The sequence below is a fragment of the Papilio machaon genome, chromosome 27 (assembly GCF_912999745.1).
Source record: "Papilio machaon chromosome 27, ilPapMach1.1, whole genome shotgun sequence".
In the NCBI taxonomy this organism is placed as follows: domain Eukaryota; kingdom Metazoa; phylum Arthropoda; class Insecta; order Lepidoptera; family Papilionidae; genus Papilio; species Papilio machaon.
This window is the reverse complement of record NC_060012.1, coordinates 3,816,704-3,837,855: the sequence shown is the minus strand read 5'-3', so window position 1 is coordinate 3,837,855 and position 21,152 is coordinate 3,816,704. Positions and strand designations below refer to the sequence as shown.

General features: G+C 34.7%; 1 protein-coding gene across 1 annotated transcript in view; it reads right to left on the bottom strand.

Annotated features, from left to right (window-relative positions):
* Positions 1–20,584, bottom strand: part of LOC106712201 (serine/threonine-protein kinase Genghis Khan) — a 47,398-nt gene extending 26,814 nt beyond the window's left edge. The window contains exons 1-19 of the mRNA XM_045684623.1: positions 20,494–20,584; positions 19,692–19,897; positions 10,313–10,492; positions 9,661–9,782; positions 9,387–9,497; positions 8,685–8,789; positions 7,686–7,834; positions 7,379–7,472; positions 6,511–6,567; positions 5,942–5,996; positions 5,081–5,211; positions 4,342–4,428; positions 4,052–4,173; positions 3,275–3,425; positions 2,929–3,046; positions 2,136–2,245; positions 1,432–1,560; positions 712–825; positions 132–266 (exon numbers count right to left, since the gene is read on the bottom strand). Coding sequence (XP_045540579.1) covers positions 132–266; positions 712–825; positions 1,432–1,560; positions 2,136–2,245; positions 2,929–3,046; positions 3,275–3,425; positions 4,052–4,173; positions 4,342–4,428; positions 5,081–5,211; positions 5,942–5,996; positions 6,511–6,567; positions 7,379–7,472; positions 7,686–7,834; positions 8,685–8,789; positions 9,387–9,497; positions 9,661–9,782; positions 10,313–10,492; positions 19,692–19,752 — 2,031 coding nt within the window. The 5' untranslated portion in view covers positions 19,753–19,897; positions 20,494–20,584. The remainder of the gene's footprint in view (positions 1–131; positions 267–711; positions 826–1,431; positions 1,561–2,135; positions 2,246–2,928; positions 3,047–3,274; positions 3,426–4,051; positions 4,174–4,341; positions 4,429–5,080; positions 5,212–5,941; positions 5,997–6,510; positions 6,568–7,378; positions 7,473–7,685; positions 7,835–8,684; positions 8,790–9,386; positions 9,498–9,660; positions 9,783–10,312; positions 10,493–19,691; positions 19,898–20,493) is intronic.
* Between the last annotated feature and the right edge of the window lie 568 nt (positions 20,585–21,152).

Sequence of the window (21,152 nt, the reverse complement as noted above, 5' to 3'; positions counted from 1 at the left end):
ACAATCACTGCTTTAGATATTGAGTAATTCAGTTAAATCGTCACAAATTCAACCAAGTAAGGCTTCCGCAAAAGCCTATATATCATCTATCATTCTAGAAGATGATGGAGCACAAAGAATAAAGAAGATACCTTAGTAGCCTCAGCGACGGCAGTATCCAGCCTTGCCTCCAGTTCCCTGCGACCTTTATCACTACGACGTATATCCTGTCGCAGCGCGTCTATCTTCTGCATCGCTACTTCCAACTCCTCTTCTTTATCACGAACCTTTATTATATTATAGTAGACATAAAAAATATAAAAAAAAACTATAAAATTACTAGATTATAAATACAAAACTTTGGATGGATGGATGTTAAAAACGGTTCTCCATGAAATTTGATACATATATATATATAATAGTCTGGAAGAACACAACGACTACTTAATTTTTTAATACCGCACTAACGGAATCGCGGTCAAAAGCTAGTTATATATCTTTTGAAATTCATCCGTTTTAATTAAACAGAAAGATTTTGATTGAAATTCGGTATAAACGAACCTGGATGAGCGAGAATCCAAGAGATCTTAACATATTTCTCGTTTAACCAGGTTCAACTATAGTTAATAACATCAAATATATAACGAGATTAGTAGAAAAAACAATATTTAAGTTTTTTTTTTCAAAGCTAAACAAAATAGGGCAACAACTAGTTGAAATAGTGAAGCTAACCTGTCGCGACAGCTTCTGCTTCTGTTGCCTGAGTTCCGAGAGCCTCTCCGACACCTCGTTGTACTCCGCCATTGCGAGCTTGCATTGAGACAACGCGTCTTTTAACTCCTTGTCCTTTGTACAAAGAAAATAATTACTTTAATACATAAACAGGCAACAATATTACTAATATTATAAATGTGAATGTTTGTATGGATTGATGTATGGATGTTTGTTTGTATCTCCGGAACGACTCAATGGATCTCGATGAAATTTGGCACAGATGTAAAATATAAGCTACTAAATAAGTTTTTTTTAATACCGTGCGGACGGAGTCACGGACTACAACTAGTACTCAGCTTTTATAATTTTTAAAGTACTAATATTATAAATGCGAATGTTAAGATAAATGGATGGATGTATGGATATTTGTTTGTATGGATCTTGATGAAAACCATAGACTACTAAATAAGTTTTTTTTTTAATTACGTTAGGACGGAGTCGCGGACGACGACTAGTACTCAGCTTTTATAATATTTAAAGAGATTTTTAATGTAATAATCTTACTTCTTACTAATATTATAAATGCGAATGTTGGGATGGATGGATGTTTGTTTTAAGGTATCCCCGGAATGGCTCAACGGATCTTGATGAAATTTGTCACATATGTAAAACATAGTCTGAAAGAACACATAGACTAATAAAGTTTTTTTTTTTAATTATTATAATATTTATTTTTACCTGCAATCTCAATTTTTCAAATGCATCAGTCTTATCTTTAAGTAATTCATCTTTCTCAGTGTTCAAAGACGCAACTAACAGTTCCAACTCTCTCAGCCGAGTTGGCAAATCTTGTGGAGTACTGGAATCCTGAAATATAAAAAAAAATCTTAGTAATCATTAATATTAATACGTGTTTCGAAAATCTTGTACCTTTTTTAGAGGATATTGCACGAAATTTGACACAGTTAAAGTTAATGCTGAGAAAAAGTGTATAAATCTAATTTTTATAAAAAAAAAATAATTATTATTAATTATAGTTGAATTAAACCAATGGGTGACCAATAGTAATCTTTATATTCTTACTAATATTATAAACTAGCTTTTACCCGCGACTCCGTCTGCGCGGAATAAAAAAAAGCACACAAGATAAAAAAGTTCCTATGTCCGTCTCCTAGTTCTAAGCTACCTCCCCATCAATTTTCAGCTAAATCAGTTCGACCGATCTTGAGTTATAAATAGTGTAACTAACACGACTTTCTTTTATATATACAGATGTGAAAGTTTAGATGGATGGATGGATGTTTGTTACAAAATATCTCCATAACATCTAAACAGATCTCGATGATATTTAGCACAGATGTAGAACATAGTTTGTTAGAACATATAGGCTACTAATTATTTTTATTCCACATGGACAAAGTCACGGGCAACAGTTATATTACCGTAGTAGTAACGCCTGTAGTCAGTTGGTCGTTACATCTCAATTGTGCCTCAAGTTCGCTGTTCCTTTTTGATAATGTCGCTATTTCTTCTTTCAATTGGATCAGTTCTTCTGAAATGTTAATTGTAAATTTTATCAAGTCTTTTTTTATACTTTTTATATAAGTGAAAATATAATCGCGTTGAGAATTTAGAAATTTATTTATATTACAAGGTGGAAGACGAGGAAGCGGCCACATAAATTCGCTGAAATGGCGAAGCGACCGCTGCCCATATACATTCACAATTACAGATGCGTTGCCTACCTTCAATCGACGAAGGAGACGCATAAAAAGAGAATAATTAACCTTCCTATGCATCTCATTCATCAAATCCACCTCCCCTTCCCATCATTTCCTTATAAGAAAAGGGACGGGAAGGGAAAGAGGACTAAAATGAGTCCTCCAACACCACACACATCAGACTGTAGTTGGAATTACTTCCACTTGAAGCCTGTCTTCTGTAAGGTCGTGGTATTTCACTGAGCGAGGACAATTCCTGCAACTGATGTTGTTGCTGACGTCTACCACTGTTATCTGATTCGCTTAAATAGCGAAACGACCATTGCCAAGACATACGTCTTCAACAGAGAATTGTACTTGAAACAAGTTATAATTTAAATAAATTGTACATAATTTGCTAAGTTTTTAAAAAAAAAAAAAAAAAATTCTTTTCCAGGAAATTAACAATAATAGCAGTCGTACGTCAACTGGTTCAGTGGAAAAGGGGGTTTAAGTCTATATACAACAATCTCACCACTACTAGCATCTAACCCGGTTCCGCCTGCCCTCAGCTCAGCTATAGTCTGAGCTAACAAAGCATTCTCTCTTTCCAATGCTTTGAGCGCCGCGCGATCACCAGCATTAGATGGAGCCTGCTAAATAAATAATTATACTGTCACACTCAGAGTACTTTGATGATTACTTAATCAATTGCTTAATGTATAATCAACTAAGTTACGACTTTAGTAGCCAAGGTAGACCTTAATGATAATTTCAAATCAAAAGGAGTTAGAAGACGGAAAGAAATGTATGAAGTAATACAATGGCTGTTGAAAATTTGAAATGGCTATAGTTATTCTTCTAAAAAAATCTCTAAATACCTGACTAGGTGCATTCTTAGCTGGACTGAGCGGTGTAGGTGCGCCTAGATCTGACAAGCGAGAGCCCGCAGTAAAAGTAAATCCTACGAAGGGCAGATGACGTCCAGAGAATGCTGCAGACGGCGGAGGAGGAGGTACAGCTTCTGAAAGTCTGCGGTACGTACACACTGATGAAACATGTTGTAGTTTATACATATATAGTCGAACCTGGATCAGCGAGAGTCCAAAAGATGCGATATATTACTCGGTATTAAAGGTTTCTTTCTAAACAGAGTTAAATTCTAGTCTTCTACTCTTCCCTTTCCGTAATTTTTCAACAAGTAAAAAATTTTATGTATTGAAACAAGATTTAAATTAAATTTTTTTATCAAGAGACAACATAAAAAAGATGTTAAAGGTGTAATTAAACCTTGATTCAATATAATATTTTTATTTTAAAATGACCAACGAGTAAACGGTCACCTTAATACGGCTAAAAAGTAAAGCGATCATTGCCCATAGACATCCACAATTGTAGATGCGTTGCCTACCTTAAATAGACAGAGGAGGGGACGCACAGAAAGATAAAATTTCCCCTTACTCTGCGTCTCCTCCTCCAACAAATCCCTATCCCATCCTTTATAAGAAAAAGGTGGGAAGGGCCTAAAAATTAATGTGTTGATTAAATGTAGCCAACGCATCTGCATTTCTATGGGAAACGGTCACTTCGCTATTTCGGCGAATTCATGTAACCGTTTGCTGATTTACTACTTTTTGATATAAAAAAGCTATAATAACCTTATATCCGTATCGTCGACATCAAAATTGGACGTGTCAGTGGGACTGGAGACGTCAGGTACAAAGGGAGCCTGCATCTCCCGCACGTTGTCCCACTCCAGGCCGGCGAACCACGGGTGGCTCTGGAGATATACATGGAAAAATCGGTTATAACAACATTAAAATGACAAGCAATATACAGTCACAATAAACGCAATACTTTTACAAAATATCGCTTTTAAATTATCTACTTTTAACTCTTTTTTTTATATTGAAAAGATTAGTAGTTCTTATAAGTTACTATTTGTTACCTTAAAATCTTGCAACCCATTCTTTCCCAGCCTGTTTTCTGAGGAGCAGATCAATTGTCGTATCAGATCTTTAGCCTCTTCTGATACCTGAAAGTATAAGATTAGAATAGGTAATTAGATATTGTATGAATTTTGTAATTTTGACATTTTTTTTTAATTTTCGTTCACATTATTTCATCTAGTACAATCTGATCAGGAAAATAGATAACCTCTCTGTGTTGCGTAAAATAAGTCTGAAATAATCAATTTAATACTTTAGATGTAATGACGTATACACCGACAAGGATATTAGTGAACCTAGCACGAATGTAATAATCGCCTTCGTAACTTTATCGTCAATTATGTCAAAATTAGTAAGACATTTTTGTAGTACTTTATATATTTTCCGCTACACAAATTTTGTCAATGACGAAAATATTCGTACTAGACCCAATAACCCAGCTTAGTCAAACTAAATAATAATAACTTACTAACGCCACCTGTCAATGTCAAAAAAGTATCACAAATTCTTTTCGTACAGTAGCTGTCATGTTTTTTCTTATATGCCTAACTAGATTTTTTTTAACATATCTAACCGCGATAGCAACGCCTATTTCATTAAGCTAGATATAAATATACTACTAGAGAAATTAAAAAAAAAAACTTAATAAGTAGCCTATATCTTCATCCAGACTTTGTTTAACATTTATGCTAAATTTAAGTTAAAATAATTGTACAATATTTTGTATAAAGTACTGACTTGCGCTGCGAGGTCATCTGGCGGCGGGCAGTGGAAGCAGCGCGCGTGGTTCATGATCTTGCCGTACGTCTCCACCAGCGACTCCGCGTAGAACGGCGTCTCACCGAACAGCATCTCGTACATACACACACCTAAACATATTTATAATTATAACTAGCGTTCACCCGCGACTTCGTCGACGCAGATTTTGGCCACCTGAATTCGCCGAAATAGCGAAGCAACCATTGTCCAGACATCCGCAAATGCAGATGCGTTGCCTACCTTTAATCAACGGAGAAGGGAACGCACAGAAAGAGGATATTTCTCCTTCCTCTGCGTCCCCTCTTCCGCCAAATTCACTTCCCCTTCCCATCATTTCCTAATAAGAAAAGGGTAGGAATGGAAAGAGGACTAAAATTAGTCCTCCGGCACCACACTCATCAGACTGTACGGGGAATTACTTCCACTTCACACATGTCTTCTGTGTGGTCGTGGTATTTCACCGGGAATTGAAAAGAGTAGCCTATAACATGCCCGCACATATAAGCTACCTTCCAATGAAAGTCCCGTCAAAATTGGTCCAGACTTTCCGGAGATTACACGGAACAAACACAGCTTGATTACAGACACAAAAATAAAAATAAAAATTTTCCGTTATCGGTTTGATATAACATACAGACAAACCAATTTAATTATATGTATAGACGATGGGGTCCCCGGTGACGTATTCGTCAATAGCAAACCTTACTATCTCAGAGACATCTATCGGAGGTAAATTATAACAAAATTCAATCTAAAATAAAACACATTGACGAGTTTCTGTAATTTCAAAAAGTCATAACACGCTCTATATCAATGATCAATAAATAAAGTAAAACTTACCTAATGACCACCAATCACATTCCGGACCATAACGTCCTTGGCCATCCTCCATTGCCTGCAATAATTAAATCACATTAAACTTCAAAATATAAAATAATCTAAAATTAATAACATCCTACAATAAATGATGAATTTAACTGTACAATTTTATAATTTAACTAAAGATCACCCGCGACTTCATGAGCGTGGAATTATAAAAAAAAATAGCCTAAAACATTCCCTCGTGCATCAGCTACCTTCACGTTCAAGTCCCGTAAAAATCGGTACACCTGTTCTAGAGATTATCCAGAACAAACGCATTTGCGGACAGACATACAAACAGACGGATAAAAATTATAAAAATCAGTTTTTCATTATCAACAACATACAAGAAGTATGAGTTTTTTCTCAATATTACATTAGCTTTATAAAGATTCCATACAATTACATACAGTTATGTTCACATGCTCTTTATATTATTTTTTTTATTTTTTTTACCCGCCAGGGATCGAATATTACATACAGACACTTTAATTTTGTTAATTGTATAGATATATAAATAAAATACATAAATAACAATAAAAACTAACCCTTAGTATCTCTGGCGATATATAATCTGGTGTTCCCACTGCCACATTACTTTGTACCTGAAATAAACATACTCACAATTAATCTTTCCCCAGAGAGGGGCCGCGAGGGGCCTACAACAAATATGAAATGCCCCCTCTCGTGTGTTCTGGGAGGGGGCATCATAGGGTGATCGGAGAGGCCTAACATCCGACCCCTCCCTTTACGTGCCGAGCCCCTAACAAGGGCCTCCCCTAGCCGGACATTAGATAAACTAACGTAGATGTCACGGTCCGGTCAGGTGAAGAACACAGCGGGGTTTATTGGAAGTCCCACATTCTAAGACTGGGAGTCCCACAGGAAACCGTCCCAAAAAAAAAAAACGATTAACCTTTGGTTTCTGAGATCAAAACCTCTATATAAAATATATCATCATCCCTGTCATTATCTTTGACAAAATAGAGACAACAATATATTTTAAAATGAGATTTTGCTTCAGAAACTCACGGTTAATGAAATAAATAATTAAATTGTACCTAGTTTTAAATTATATCAATTTCAGTGTACGAAATTAGTATTAGAACTAATTAACAACTGTAAAACATAAATAACTAGCTTTTGCTAGCGACTTCGTTCAGTCGAAATTTAAAAAATCTAATAAAAAGAATAGCCTATGTTACACAATGATGTACTACGTCCAGTAGTTTTTTAGTTTATGCGTTACATACAAAAATACCCTCTAACTTGTTACCTAAAGTCACCCCTATCTTGGGGGTAGGCTCCGAGCCCCACAGTGGGGAGTATACTGAGTTGATGATGATGATGATACAAAAATACATATCTTTCAAAGTTAAAAAAAAGCATTTTAATTTTATTGTAGTAAAATATTACCTTTCCATCATCACCCAGCCTGAGACAGGAACCGAAGTCTGCCAATCTGATGTGTCCACTTGCATCCAGTAAGACATTGTCAGGCTTTATGTCTCTGTGAATATTAAATATTTGATCATTAGTGCGATTATTACTAGCGGTAGGAATTAAAAAAAAAATAGCCCATAATATTCCCGCATACATCTTTCAGTCAAAATCTATCCAACCGGAGACTATCCGGAACAAACACAGACATAAAAATCACTTTATCTATATCTTAGTGACATTTTAACTCCCCCCTCCACATACAATCATTATCCATACACACCTGTGTACATATCTGAGTTCGTGCACACTCTGTATAGCGAGCACCATCTCCGCGATGTAGAACCTGGCCATGTCCTCAGGCAGACGGTCTTCGAACTTGGACAGCAGCGTCAGCAGATCACCGCCGCAGTAGTAGTCCATCACCAGGTACTGCACAAACAACATCGGTTACCACAACATACAAGCCACCTTGACATATTAACCGGAGAGTTTAGTCGAGACATTAAAAAAAAAATAGAGATTATTTGTGGTGTCACACTCAGGGAAGATATATAGTTTGACAAGGATATTGTAGCAATTGCCAATTATGTCACTTAACAATGTCATTTGACAAAGTCATATTTTGACCAATTAGGAAGTGGCAGTTGCACGGGATAATGTTGCCATTTTCATAAATCCGTAATTAATAAAAAATATCACGCATGTTTTGACAGTTAGGTTAACTTTCTACATGTATGGATGTATCAATTTATATAGTAAAGAATTAATAAGAGAACTTAAACTCATAAGTTGCAAATCAATTGTTTGGAGTTGTTTGTTATCTTTAAAAGTTGTAGGCGTCCTATAAATGTCAAACTGACATAAGATTCCTTGTGAAACTATAAAAATGTAATGAATGACATCTCTCTCGTCAAAATCAGTTCATTTGACTTTGAGTCTAGCTCTAGCTAAAGTCGAGGTCTAGCTAGACCGACAAGGCTAGGGCATAAGTTAAAAATTATGACAGCTCACTAGCGCCTTGTCAATGTCAAAAAAGGGTCTCAAAATCCTTATTATATACAGCTGTCATTACTTCTATGACATTTTCTGTACATAAGGATTATTTATGTGTTTTGTGACAGAGGCGAGTGAGATGAACATGGATTAGATTGATATAACAGTTAATATAGTTTATAAAATTAAAAAAAAATACAGAGAATAGACAAATAAAACAAATTTGATTAACAACCGAAAACTTATACAAATTACCAATAGTGATTCAAAAGGTAAAATTTCTCACCAGATTATGTTCATCTTGGAAGGCGTAATGTAAATTCGTAATCCATCTCCTATCCCCGAATACTAGAACATCTCTCTCTTCTTGGAAGCACGCAGTTTCAGCTCGCTGCAAACAAAATAAAAAAACAATATATGAATTTCTAAATTGTTTACTGTGATTGGTAGAAAGATTCAAATGTACAGTCACGTTAATTGGTGGTGTTACAAGTTAAAAGCCACAATCGTTTACACGTCTTGTACATCGGAAAGGCGAAAAAAATAATAACTACGCATTTCTGTATTTTTTATTTAATTAAATGAAATCATTGATAACACCTTAATAAACCTATTATATATTAACCATAGGCAAATAACTATTTGTATGAAAAATGCTAAATTTAGCTCGCTGCAGTGAACGAAGCAATTTCGGGAGCCAAGGCCACTGTACTATTCAATGTTTACTTAAATTAAAACATAATTTATAAAGCTTTAATTTAAACACTAGCAGTAAACAGCGACTTTGTCCGCGCGGAATTAAAAAAAATTAGTAACAAATGTATCCTATATTACCGGGAGATTGTGTACCTTTCCAACAATAAAAGAATTATACAAATCTGTTCAGTAGTTTCAGGAGCCTATGAAATGCAAACAAATAAACAATAAAATCATCCCTCTTTATAATATTAGTACAGATAAGATTGTAGTAAGTAAAAAAGACACTTACTTTCAACATTTCCCACTTGTTCAATATCTTCATGGCGTAGACTCTCTCGCCGGTAGTTGAGGATACAGTGCCACCGCTAGCGGCCGCCATGTTACCTCCGCCATCAGTGCCCTGTGAAAATAAAGAGAAAGAAAAAAGCAATTAAATTGAGTAATATTTTCTTAAATGAATTACATCTGTACTAAGAGACATTAATTGAGCGCTTAGAGAGTCTCTACGTGTAAGTTTTTCTCGATATACTATCCGCTCTATTGTAAAATGTAAGATCACTTACTTGCATAAAAGAGGCCCGTACAACGCAAACCTCACCGAATGCGCCCCTGCCAATAACTTTCACCAGTTCGAAGTCATCTCTTGATAACCTGAGTCGCTTCAGTGTTGTAGCCACGGGTTTTACTGGAGGAAACATAAAATATTAGTATAAAAACTGCTTATGATGGATACTGAATTAATAGTTTCTCAAATAACGGAAACACGTTACAAAAACAGCGATTTAGTTATGAAAACTGAAAAATGGTCCTTCGAGTTAGATATTTTGTAACGAAGGTTTCATTTGAAGCCAATTTATAAAGCGTGTTCTATAATTTGAGCTGTATCGGTTAATTATTTTTATACAAAACATTTCTGATTCATTTTTGTACAAATGGCAAAAAATTAGTACATCACACATTATGTATGTCTTCGTAAAATTCGTACCCAGAGTCGTTATAACGCTATAGTGTTCCAGCTGACATTATGCAACAAAAGGTTTACATCTATTAAGGAAGAACAGATGTAAACTCTTTTGGTCACTTGAGTCGACTTGACTAACTTAAGTCCTTATAACCCTAAGCAAGATTCTAACTATTCTCTTGACGAAGACGTAATTCCATTTCTCTAGATGCAAATCTTTCCGTCGATGTAGTGTTGCCATTTAATCAACTTACCGTATTGTATGAAGTCAGCGACGGCTTTCTCCCTGCGCAGGCTGCTGTTGCAGCATTCATCGTAGAGAACAAGCAGCATGTCAAGCAACGTCTCGGCACTGAAGCCATTACTCCGAGGGCCCTGCAGACGCCGTGACACGAACATCGTCTCGATCTGCTTGAGACGTTTGATGCCCAACACTGCGGAGATGTTTTTGATATTAGAAAAAGCGAATTAGATATCTATTAACTATGTATTTAGATTGTAGCGACCATAAAATAAACATCACAGCAGTCAAAAAAACAGTATAAATGAATTGTATAGGATTCGAAATTTTGTAATCGTGGTTTTCTCAGACCAAAATCTCCGTTCAAAACATTTAGTTTCTGTTGTTTTTAAGATAATGGATCATAGGAACTGCGATGAAGTTATATTTTATACAGAAATGTTGGTCTCGGAAACTCACGGTAAGTCGTAAATTTTTAAATTTCACTTATAAAAGAAAAAAGTTAATAGAAACATAACGCTGTAATTCAATTTTATTTAAACTAAATGGCGCTATTTTCAATAATTAATAATACTGTGAATGAGCTGTTTAATAATTACTAAGGGAGCATCTTAGTGTAGGTTAAAAGAAATCGTCATTAAATGATTCTCAATTTGACAGTTTGAGTAGCATTACATTATTATTTATTTTAATAAAAGAGCACAACATCGAAAAAAATAGTCCAAGAATCACCTCCAACTGGGAGCTTATTTTTGTCTATTCCTTACCCGCCTACGTCACAGGGGAAATGCTAGGCCATTACAGATATAAAAAGCGGTCCACTTTAAAATGCATGCGAGCTAAAATTAACACTCTTCTATCCAGCGACCCAGTGACCTAGCGTAAGGGCGCAAACAAACAAATCCCTCTTGCCACTGTTGACAACTTGCTTTTAAAATTACAACTTTTAATAGCATAACAAGCAAGTTATACAAAGGGGTAGGCAGATACTAACAATTTCAATTAGAACGCGAACATTTGATTTAGTTGTTTATTGGCGTTGGATAGGCTCCGAAAGTACTAAGCCAATTTGAAAAATTGTTTCATTTTTGGAAAGCTAAACTATGCCCCGGGTGACATAGGCTATATTTATTACTACATTTTTTATTCTGCGCGGGAGAAGAATCTAGCCTATGTTACTCAGTAATAATGTAGTTTGCTAATGGCAAAAGATTTTTTAAATTGTTTTGTTTTTACAGGCTATGCTTTAGAACTCTAGATCTATGCCAAATTTCCGATCCGTCGAGCCGTTTTGCATACACCTTCTAAGAAACATCCATCCATCTAAACATTCGCATGTATAATATTAGTAAGATATTACTATAGATTGTGACCTCCTGTTTTTCGCATATCACTTTCGCGGCACACTGCTAGAGGCCTTAATTAGTCGATAAACCTCTGGTATGCGAATATGTGCAGGATTACGAAGTCATTTGTTTGCAAATGTAATCTCATTTATAAAATGGATTACTGATTGATACACATAAGTACATTTTTCTGAAATTAAAATCTATTTTATTGTGTACTAGCATTTGCCCGCAACTTCCGTCTGCGAGGAATAAAAAAATCTAGTAATAAATATAGCCTATATCATTCGGAGAGTGTAGCTTAGCAACATTTTTCAAATCGGTTCAATAGTTCCGCAGTATTTTTAATACAAACAAACAATCAAATTTTCTCTTAATAATATTAGTACAGATAAAAAAAAAGCAAAATTAATTAAGATTTATTTATGTTCATATAAATTACTAGCTTTCGATTACATCCGTGTGGAATTAAAAAAAAACCTAACAATAGTCTACTTGTTAGGTTTTTTTTAATTGTTTTCTTCCAGACTATCATCTACATCTATGCCAATTTTGCCGTTCTGGAGATACCTTCAAACAAATGGAATGAATGGATCCATGGATCCATCCAAACATTCGCATTTATAATATTAGTAAGATTATTAAACAAATAAATAAGTAAAATTATTACTCAAAGAGTTGAATCACGATTATAAAATTACACATCGTGATCTAGCCTGCATGTCTAACGGATAAAATATATAACATAAATTTTACAAAATGCCATACGCCTGCGACTCCATAAAAATTGCACGTGCGATACTATAAACTGTTTAAAACAACCCAATATTATTTCTATGTGAGAATTACTGACACATGTATAGGGTTGCCAGGTCGCCAAACCTAGCCGGACAGACCAGCAATTTTGGCCGGACACGAAATCAAAAAGCCTACCTATGTCCGGCTTTATCCGGATGCCTGGCAACGCTACACATGTAGTATATAACGTTCACACTAGCATACAAAAGTTTATTAACAATCACTGATAAAACGCTTTGTGTAAACGTAGCCTAAGGCCTCTGTTATTTGTACCATCACAATTTTAACAATGATTCTCAGTGTCATAGATTGTCGCCCCCACGAACACAAATTACAGTTCGTTGACCTATAATATATTTAATATACGTATATGTCCCGTCTATGCTCAGTAACTTGTAGAGTACACCCATAGTCTAACCAAATAACTAAACTAAAAATCGTGTTACGTTCTTTAATTTTTTTATTAGCGTTAGATTTATCCAACGTACTTACTATGAAAGAAAACATCGTAATGCAACCTTCACATATCCGCGAAGAAATTCAAATATGTGTATGTGTAAAATCAACCAGCACTGGGCCAGTTTTGGCTAAGACCTAGTTACCCCGAACTTAGATAGAATCCCATAAGTTGGGACCTACATGACCTAACGACAAGGTTAATGTGTCAAGCGGATATTAACAATACTTTAAGTACAATTAATCCACTGTATAGCTCCTGAGAGAAGTACCAACAAGAAAGAGCCTTAATCCAACAACAAAGATTCATACAATTCTCAGAAAAGAAAAACTGTTTACTTAATTTAACAGACCAACAAACCTCAACAAGTTCTTCATTTAATACAAGCCATTATACAAATAATAAAAAAAAAACAATCAACAGGAAACGGGCGCCGTAACAATGCGTCCAAATCAAAAAGGATATCCCATAGCCATGTGCGGAGTATAATGAGTATTACTGCTGCGCGTCGGCGCGCGTGAATCAGTGGCCACTGGCCGGCTCAGTGGCCATTGGCCAACGTAATAGTCACTGGCTATTGCAGTGACCCCGGCCACTAATTTGCGCATTGACCGTTAATTGCCCTTACAGGTGATACACGCTATTAATTAGCACGATCCAGTCGTTCCTAAATTTGACTATACTTAGATTCATCTAATGAAATTCAGTCCTGAATCTTAGCTCTTTGGACTAAATTCTCAGCTTCCTTAGAAATCTTATAGATGGATGGATGTTTGTTAGAACGTATCTCCGGGACGCCTCAACGGATCTTAATGAAATTTGGCACAGATGTAAAAAATAGTCTGGAAGAAAACATTGGCTACTTATTAATTACTTTTTTTGGTATTCCGGGAGGATTGAGTCTTAGGCGACAGCTAGTATTGTATAAATACTGACATTCCTTTTTCTATAGTAGAAACAGGCAAACATGTGTTCATGTGTTCGCTAAAATAGCGAAATGAACGCAAAAAAAAACTGGCCAATAAAAGTACAGCAACGAATACTGCACTGTTACTGTTGTCCCTAACAGAGAATTACGTAACTACGTAATCTAATAGCAATCTCATTTAACGCGATCCTTACACACCTTTCTCGTTTCTACTTCATCCATAAATGAAAAAAAATTATTAACTCCGTCCGTATAGAACTAAAATAAAATAGCCTATGCGTTCTTCCAGACTATGTTCTACATCTGTGCCAAATTTCATCAAGATCCGTTGAACCGTTGTGGAGATACCTTCAAACAAACATCATCCATCCATCTAAACATTCGCATTTATAATATTAGTAAGATGTGTTTTGTAGAGACGTTTCGTTAAATATGAAATTACGTTGCTTTAGAAAGTTAATCATACTATAAAAAATAACCAAGAAAGTACATAACAAAAAAAAATACACATTTTTATTTTTAATAATTAAGCTAAATGCGGTTTTTTTTATCGAGATGTCGACAATAGTCACGAAAAAGACAGTGAGCCAGCTAGACCAGTGACCCCAATATTAAGTGAAGACTTTTCTTTACACTTAGTGCATTTTAAATAGCATTAAAAAGATTTTTCTAGACTTATTATTTCTCGCAGCTAAGTACAAAGCCATTAAAAAATTTCTTTGCATGCTCTTATTCTCACGGCATTTCTAATGACATATGCGAAGATTTATTGCAAAACTGCATTACCTAATTTTTTTTAAGGAACGTTAGGAAATAAGTATTATTGTTCGACTCAGGCAAGGGTAATGTTTTTTGCTGGTATGTCCATTCAGTTCCAATATGATATGTGACCAATGAGTTTGGTGCCGGATGCCTAATTTTAGTCCTCTTTCCCTTCCTACTATTTTCTTATAAGGAAAGGATGGGAAGTGGAATTTGATTTGACGGCGTATGCATAGGAAGGGAAAATATTCTCTTTCTGTGCGTGTCGAAATTGCGGATATCTAAGAGCAGCGGTTGCTTTGCTATTTCGGCGAATTCAAGTGGCCGCTCGTTTGTTTGCCAACTTGCGATACAAAAAAATATATAGTCTAAACCAGGGATCCCCAAACTATTTTGGACAAGTGACCCGCTTTTCCAAAATGACCCGTTATCACAGACCCCCCATGGCCAAATTACCTACTTTTAAGATCAATTATTATTATTATTAATTCTGACTCAGGTCAATAGAAGAAGACAGAGTGAGAATTAGCAATGCTTTAAGTTCAATATCGACCCCTTTGGGAATCCCTGGTATAAACGATTTGATGAAAATTGACGTTAAAAGTGACGATGTAATTCTTCAGCTAAAAGTTATTACATAGGCTTATTTGTAATTTATTCCACTTAAATCATTGTTGTAATATTTATAGCATAGTAAAATATTTATAAACACTAATTATACCAACATCCTGGTTACCAAGGGGGGTTTTAGTGCATGCGATCATTTAGATTACTAAACCAGATATGTATACAACTTTATAATTATTGGCAAATATATTGCAATATTAGTTTCCCCTAACATTAATCGATTTTTAGATCACTAAAGGACAGGAAGGGGCGGTAAAACACCTCATGCTTGCACGCAATTGATTCGTCGACATTTAGGGTACGTCAATTATTTTTGCAATAAATTAAACAGTATATAACTTATTCCATATAAAGTTCCCTTTAGTCATTTCAAGTAAGCTGTATTGCCAGAGGATTTGAAGCTACGATCTCGTATTTCCCTAACGTTGCGTCCACGCTGCGTTGACGCATTTCATTGAACTTTGTAGAAGCCTTCATACTTAAATTTCTTGTATCTCTCGTCAACGTACATGTTTTAAATAAACGTATATCAGTCGTATCAACCTCTATTAAAAACTACCAAACGCTGCTACTGTCGCACTCTGTGTGGCATATCTCTTAGATTTTTAAGGCATAATTAGAAATTTCTTTTCACTTTCATATCCTGTCACCGACTGTCCGTCTGTAGGTTTCGTTCCACGTGACATGGCGTGAACTGAACAGTGAGTAATTCGACACTATTCCACCTTATAGAAATTCGATCTAATGATTGGCCCCCTTTCTAAATGCTCAATGTACCATGAAAAGAAATTGTTTTCACTTGACCGCTGACAAGTGTGAAGCTTTCAATTATTTAAATAAGTTACTATAAATTTTAGGACTGGTCTTGCACAAAAGTGGGTTTCGACTGGAATGTCATTTGTATAGTCACATCTCTCATAAACTCCATTAAAAAAAGAAACAATATATGTTAATGCAATACCTGGTTTACATTATGCCAGTACAGTAAGACAGTAGTGCTGAAAATCAGCAGTGGCATACAGCTTGCATAATCATTATCATGGCATACTTAGGGCCAATGAGCCAAAACAGTCTATGCCAGGACAGTGCTACAGTCCTACTGTACTGGAAAAATGTAAACCTAATATGATGTTTAATACATTCAGTGCTACTAAGTTGTGTCATTGAATGTGTTAAAAGGCTGATTTGTATAAATATGTACTACTAGCTGACACCCGCAATTCCGTCCGCACGGAATAAAAAAAACTTAATTTGTAGCCTATGTTTTCTTCCAAATTATGTTCTTGACCTGTTCCAAATTTCATAACGATCCATTGAGCCATTCTGAAGATACCTTGTAACAAATATCCATCCATGTAAACTTTCGCATTTATAACATTAGTAAGTTTATACAATTACACTTTACATTTATTTAAAATAATAATTTAGAAAATAGAATAGAGAGAGGTAGTGTAACTTGCAAACATAGAGTATAAGCTATCAAAATGCATATTTCTTCACAAACATTATGTAATGAGAATGGGATAAAACATTGGGAAGGGAAAAAGAAGAATTGAGCAATGTTGTGAATGTCTTCTATGAAGTTGTGGTATTTCATTTAGCCTGCACATTTGGCGACAGATCTCACTGACTCTACCATTGTTAATTTGTAATATTGTCACCAACCAATTTTGAAATATACTCATTTATAATTTGCCATATTAACAATTTGTTGGTGACATCTTTTATTTTAATTCCATGACAATTTAACCATACTTGGCCATTGTATAAGGAAAAAGATTATATTATTTGTTACAACATTTCCTTATGTAGTCATTAAATTTATATATTTTAAGAAGGAAATATACTAAGCTATGAAAAAAAACAGATTGTTAATAAAGGTTTCAAAGATTATCTGGAACAAACAGAGACTTGGGGACAGACTGACAGACGGAAATCTAGATATTTTTTGATATCACATACTGGCACTCAAATTGTATTAATATATATGGGTAAATATCAATACAGTGGGTAAAAATAGCCTAAAGAGTGGCCAAAGCCCAAATTAAGTAGATATAAGTAAATTTTTATACACAACAGCCACTATATTTCGATGGGCCGAAGTAACAAATTGATAATTTTTACTTTTTTGTGTTAAAAGCTACCTCTTATTTTAGTTAACAACATGCACTAAACAAAATAAGCATTTACTGGTGTAAATGTTATTTTTTTGCTGAAGTAAAAAGCGTAGGGCTATTCCCATTTATAATAGTAGTAAAATAAAGTGCAATTTATCTTTTGTTAAAACTTTGAAGTGGGACCATTTATATTTATTTATATATAAGAGACCTTAACAGAAGATCAGCTTAGCATTTACATACTATGTAACAAATGGAAACACAAGCAGCCATAGTAATGATTAGATATTGAAAGTTTAAGAGCATTATTTACAACACTTACTGAGGTTTACTATCAATTCCAATGAAAAGAGTTACATCTTGTAAATGATCTCATAAAATATGTAACTCTATTCTATGCATAGGTAAATTATTTTTATTAATGTTTTATATGGAAATTGATGGTTAGATTACTTAGAGATTGCCAGAGAGATACTTCTCCGCGACTCCGTCCACGCAGAATAAAAAAAAATGCATACAAGATAAAAAAGTTCCTATGTCCGTGTCCTAGTTCTAAGCTACCTCCCCATGAATTTTCAGCTAAATTAGTTCGACCGATCTTGAGTTATAAATAGTGTAACTAACACGACTTTCTTTTATATATACATAGATTATTAATGCATACATATTTAGAGATATATATTGGATCATGGATATATTAGGTCCTTACATATGAAATTGGCGTTTTTCGTACTGGCCACTTTAATCACGAATTTCTCCTCTTTGGTAAGGAATTCCAAATTCAAATTTGTACAGCTATAGACTCATGTATTTGTGGTTCGATGACCGTCATTAATTTGATTTTTTTCTTCTGTTTTTTTCTGTTTGCGTCACTCATTTTACAAAATGGAAAACTTAAAATATCGCATATTTACGAGTACGAGTTCCGCCGTGGCACTAGTGCTGCGGAAACGACTCGAAGGGTGAATGATGTGTATGGCGGTCGTGTTGCAAAAGAAAACACAGTTCATTTTTGGTTCCAACGTTTTCGTTCTGGAAATTTCGATCTGCAGAACAAGCCCCGTGGACGGCCTGAGACTCAAGTTGATAATGAAGAGTTGAAGGCTATTGTGGAAGCGGATCCATCGCAAACCACGTCTGAGTTAGCTGCAGGCTGCGATGTAAGTGATAAAACTGTTTTAATTCACTTGAAGCAAATTGGGAAGATTAAAAAGCTTGAAAGGTGGGTACCTCACGAATTGACTGAAGCAAACCGGCAAACGCGCGTCGACTGTTGCGTTACATAACTAAACCGGCACAATAATGAAGGTATTTTAAACCGAATCATTACCTGTGATGAAAAATGGGTTCTTTACGATAATCGGAAGCGCTCAGCGCAATGGTTGGATCCTGGCCAGCCAGCCAAATCCTGCCCCAAGCGAAAATTAACCCCAAAAAAGTTACTTGTAAGCGTTTGGTGGACTAGTGCCGGTATTGTTCATTACAGTTTTCTCAAATCTGGCCAGACTATTACGGCTGATGTCTATTGTCAGCAATTGCAAACCATGATGGAAAAGCTAGCGGCTAAACAACCTAGGCTGGTCAATCGCTCCACGCCACTGCTGCTTCACGACAACGCTAGACCACACACTGCGCAACAGACGGCTACTAAATTAGAAGAGCTTCAATTGGAAAGTCTAAGACATCCTCCGTACTCCCCGGACCTTGCTCCAACAGATTACCATTTTTTTCGAAATTTGGATAACTTCTTGCAAGGGAAAAAATTCAACTCCGATGGGGCAGTCCAAATCGCCTTCAAAGATTTTATTGATTCCCGTCCGACTGGTTTTTTTAGTAAAGGGATCAATGAACTACCTATGAGATGGCAAAAGAGCATAGAAAATAATGGTTCATACTTTGATTAATTAAATATATTATATTAAAAAATATTCGACTTTTTGTTCCTCCCATACAAAACGCCAATTTCATATGTAAGGACCTAATATATGGATATTTTTATTCACATGTTTTGAAAGTTAGAACCCATAGTTCTACTTATTGGTTACATTTAATGAAAAACAATTGCCTATCACATAATAAAACTACTCCAAATATGAGTCGAAGTATTCCACTGGTAAATTATTTTAGTAGGGACAAGAGGCATTAACTAAGGTACTCTCAACCACATAACCATTTCATTCTTCTTTTGTAATGGTGGTGCTTTTTGATTGCGCAAAGAGTTCATAGAGCTTGGCTTGTGGTTTTGGTTGTGCCCAGATGTCTTTAGGTGTGACCATATAACCACTTGAGAGTCGATCTTAATTCGACTTGGTGGGACTTGTTGTTTTTTTGTTATTAAAAAAATGAGAAAATTTTACCTGGTACATTGTTGGTAGGCACTAAAGCCCTATCAGGCGAGGAATCCTCTTCATCAGACATCCTGAAGGCTATCACTCACTCAACTTTTAATGACATACACTACATTCATTACACTATAGTCTGAGAGATTCACATCAAAAAGTCGATATCTGATCACCAACTTCTTTATTATCTGTTTCAATTGTGTATTCCATTTTCGTTAAGGCTGAAAATAAACATTTTTTATTATTATCTGGGAATATTCAATTCATGCGTGCGTAGGTGTTCCGGAATTAGAACATCTAAAGTTGTATTTATAAAACATAATAATATACAATAAATTTGAACTTAAACATTGGAGCGCTGTTGAATATTTTCGATCGACGACGAGCAACGCCTATTGAATACTGCAGTCTTTTCAGGAAATAAGTTTCCTAACGTCTAATGGTTCTTTTTAGACAATTGCTTTCTATCTATTACAAGGTTGCAGGTGTCAGTTAATGTAGTAATCTGTCGTAATCATCAGTTTAAAACTTTTAAAACTTGGTATATCAATTAATACCAAAAAAAGAAAATTAGAATCAATGACATATTGATTCATTTATATTGTGTGAATGTATGTTTAAATAATGTTATCCTCTTGTAATAAATGAAATAAAGAAAAGCTTGGAAGGTTTAATATTTAGATATTTTTGTCCCGATCGGAATACAACACCATATATCTTAACCTAAATTTATTCTATTGATTGTTATGCAAAAACACATATGACTCATCAAAGTCATCTTTACACCACATATAAACTTAATATTAATGATATTCACCTTATATCTCTAATGATGTTAATTTACACTTAATACGGCATTTATGATAACTAAATAACTAAATTTCTGATACTCGCAAAGCAGACATTTTTCTTGTGGGATTACTGAGAGTGTTGCCATTTGGGAAGTAGAAATAAACATTCTCTTAAAAATATTTTATTGTAAACATATTAAAAAATATGACAATTGAAATATTAAAAACTAAAACAAAACAACGAAGCATTTTAGATGGATAACAAGACATGTTAACATTTAATAAATTTTAACAGCATTGTAATGTTTGAAAAAGTAATACAGTGACATTCCAATTTAATTTAGTCAGCAAAAGTCAAATTTTATTTATTTACGTGCATTTCTTAAAAACACTTTTAAGTTTTAACTTGTGTACATGTTTTTTTATCAAGTATAGTAACAATATTAGCTACTGTTCATCACACAGAAATCTTACTTGTTACTTTTGGTCTGAATTGCTAAATTCAGAAGTCGTCAAACTGGCAACGTCCAAACCGGATGTGAAGGTTAAATACCAATCTATTTTATTCGACTTTTTTTAATGAAAATGATGATTTAATTACTTTCAATGGTTTAAATTGTTATTATCAATTATTTTAGAATATTTTGGATAAAGTTGAGTATTTATCACTTTTTAACTTTGTCAA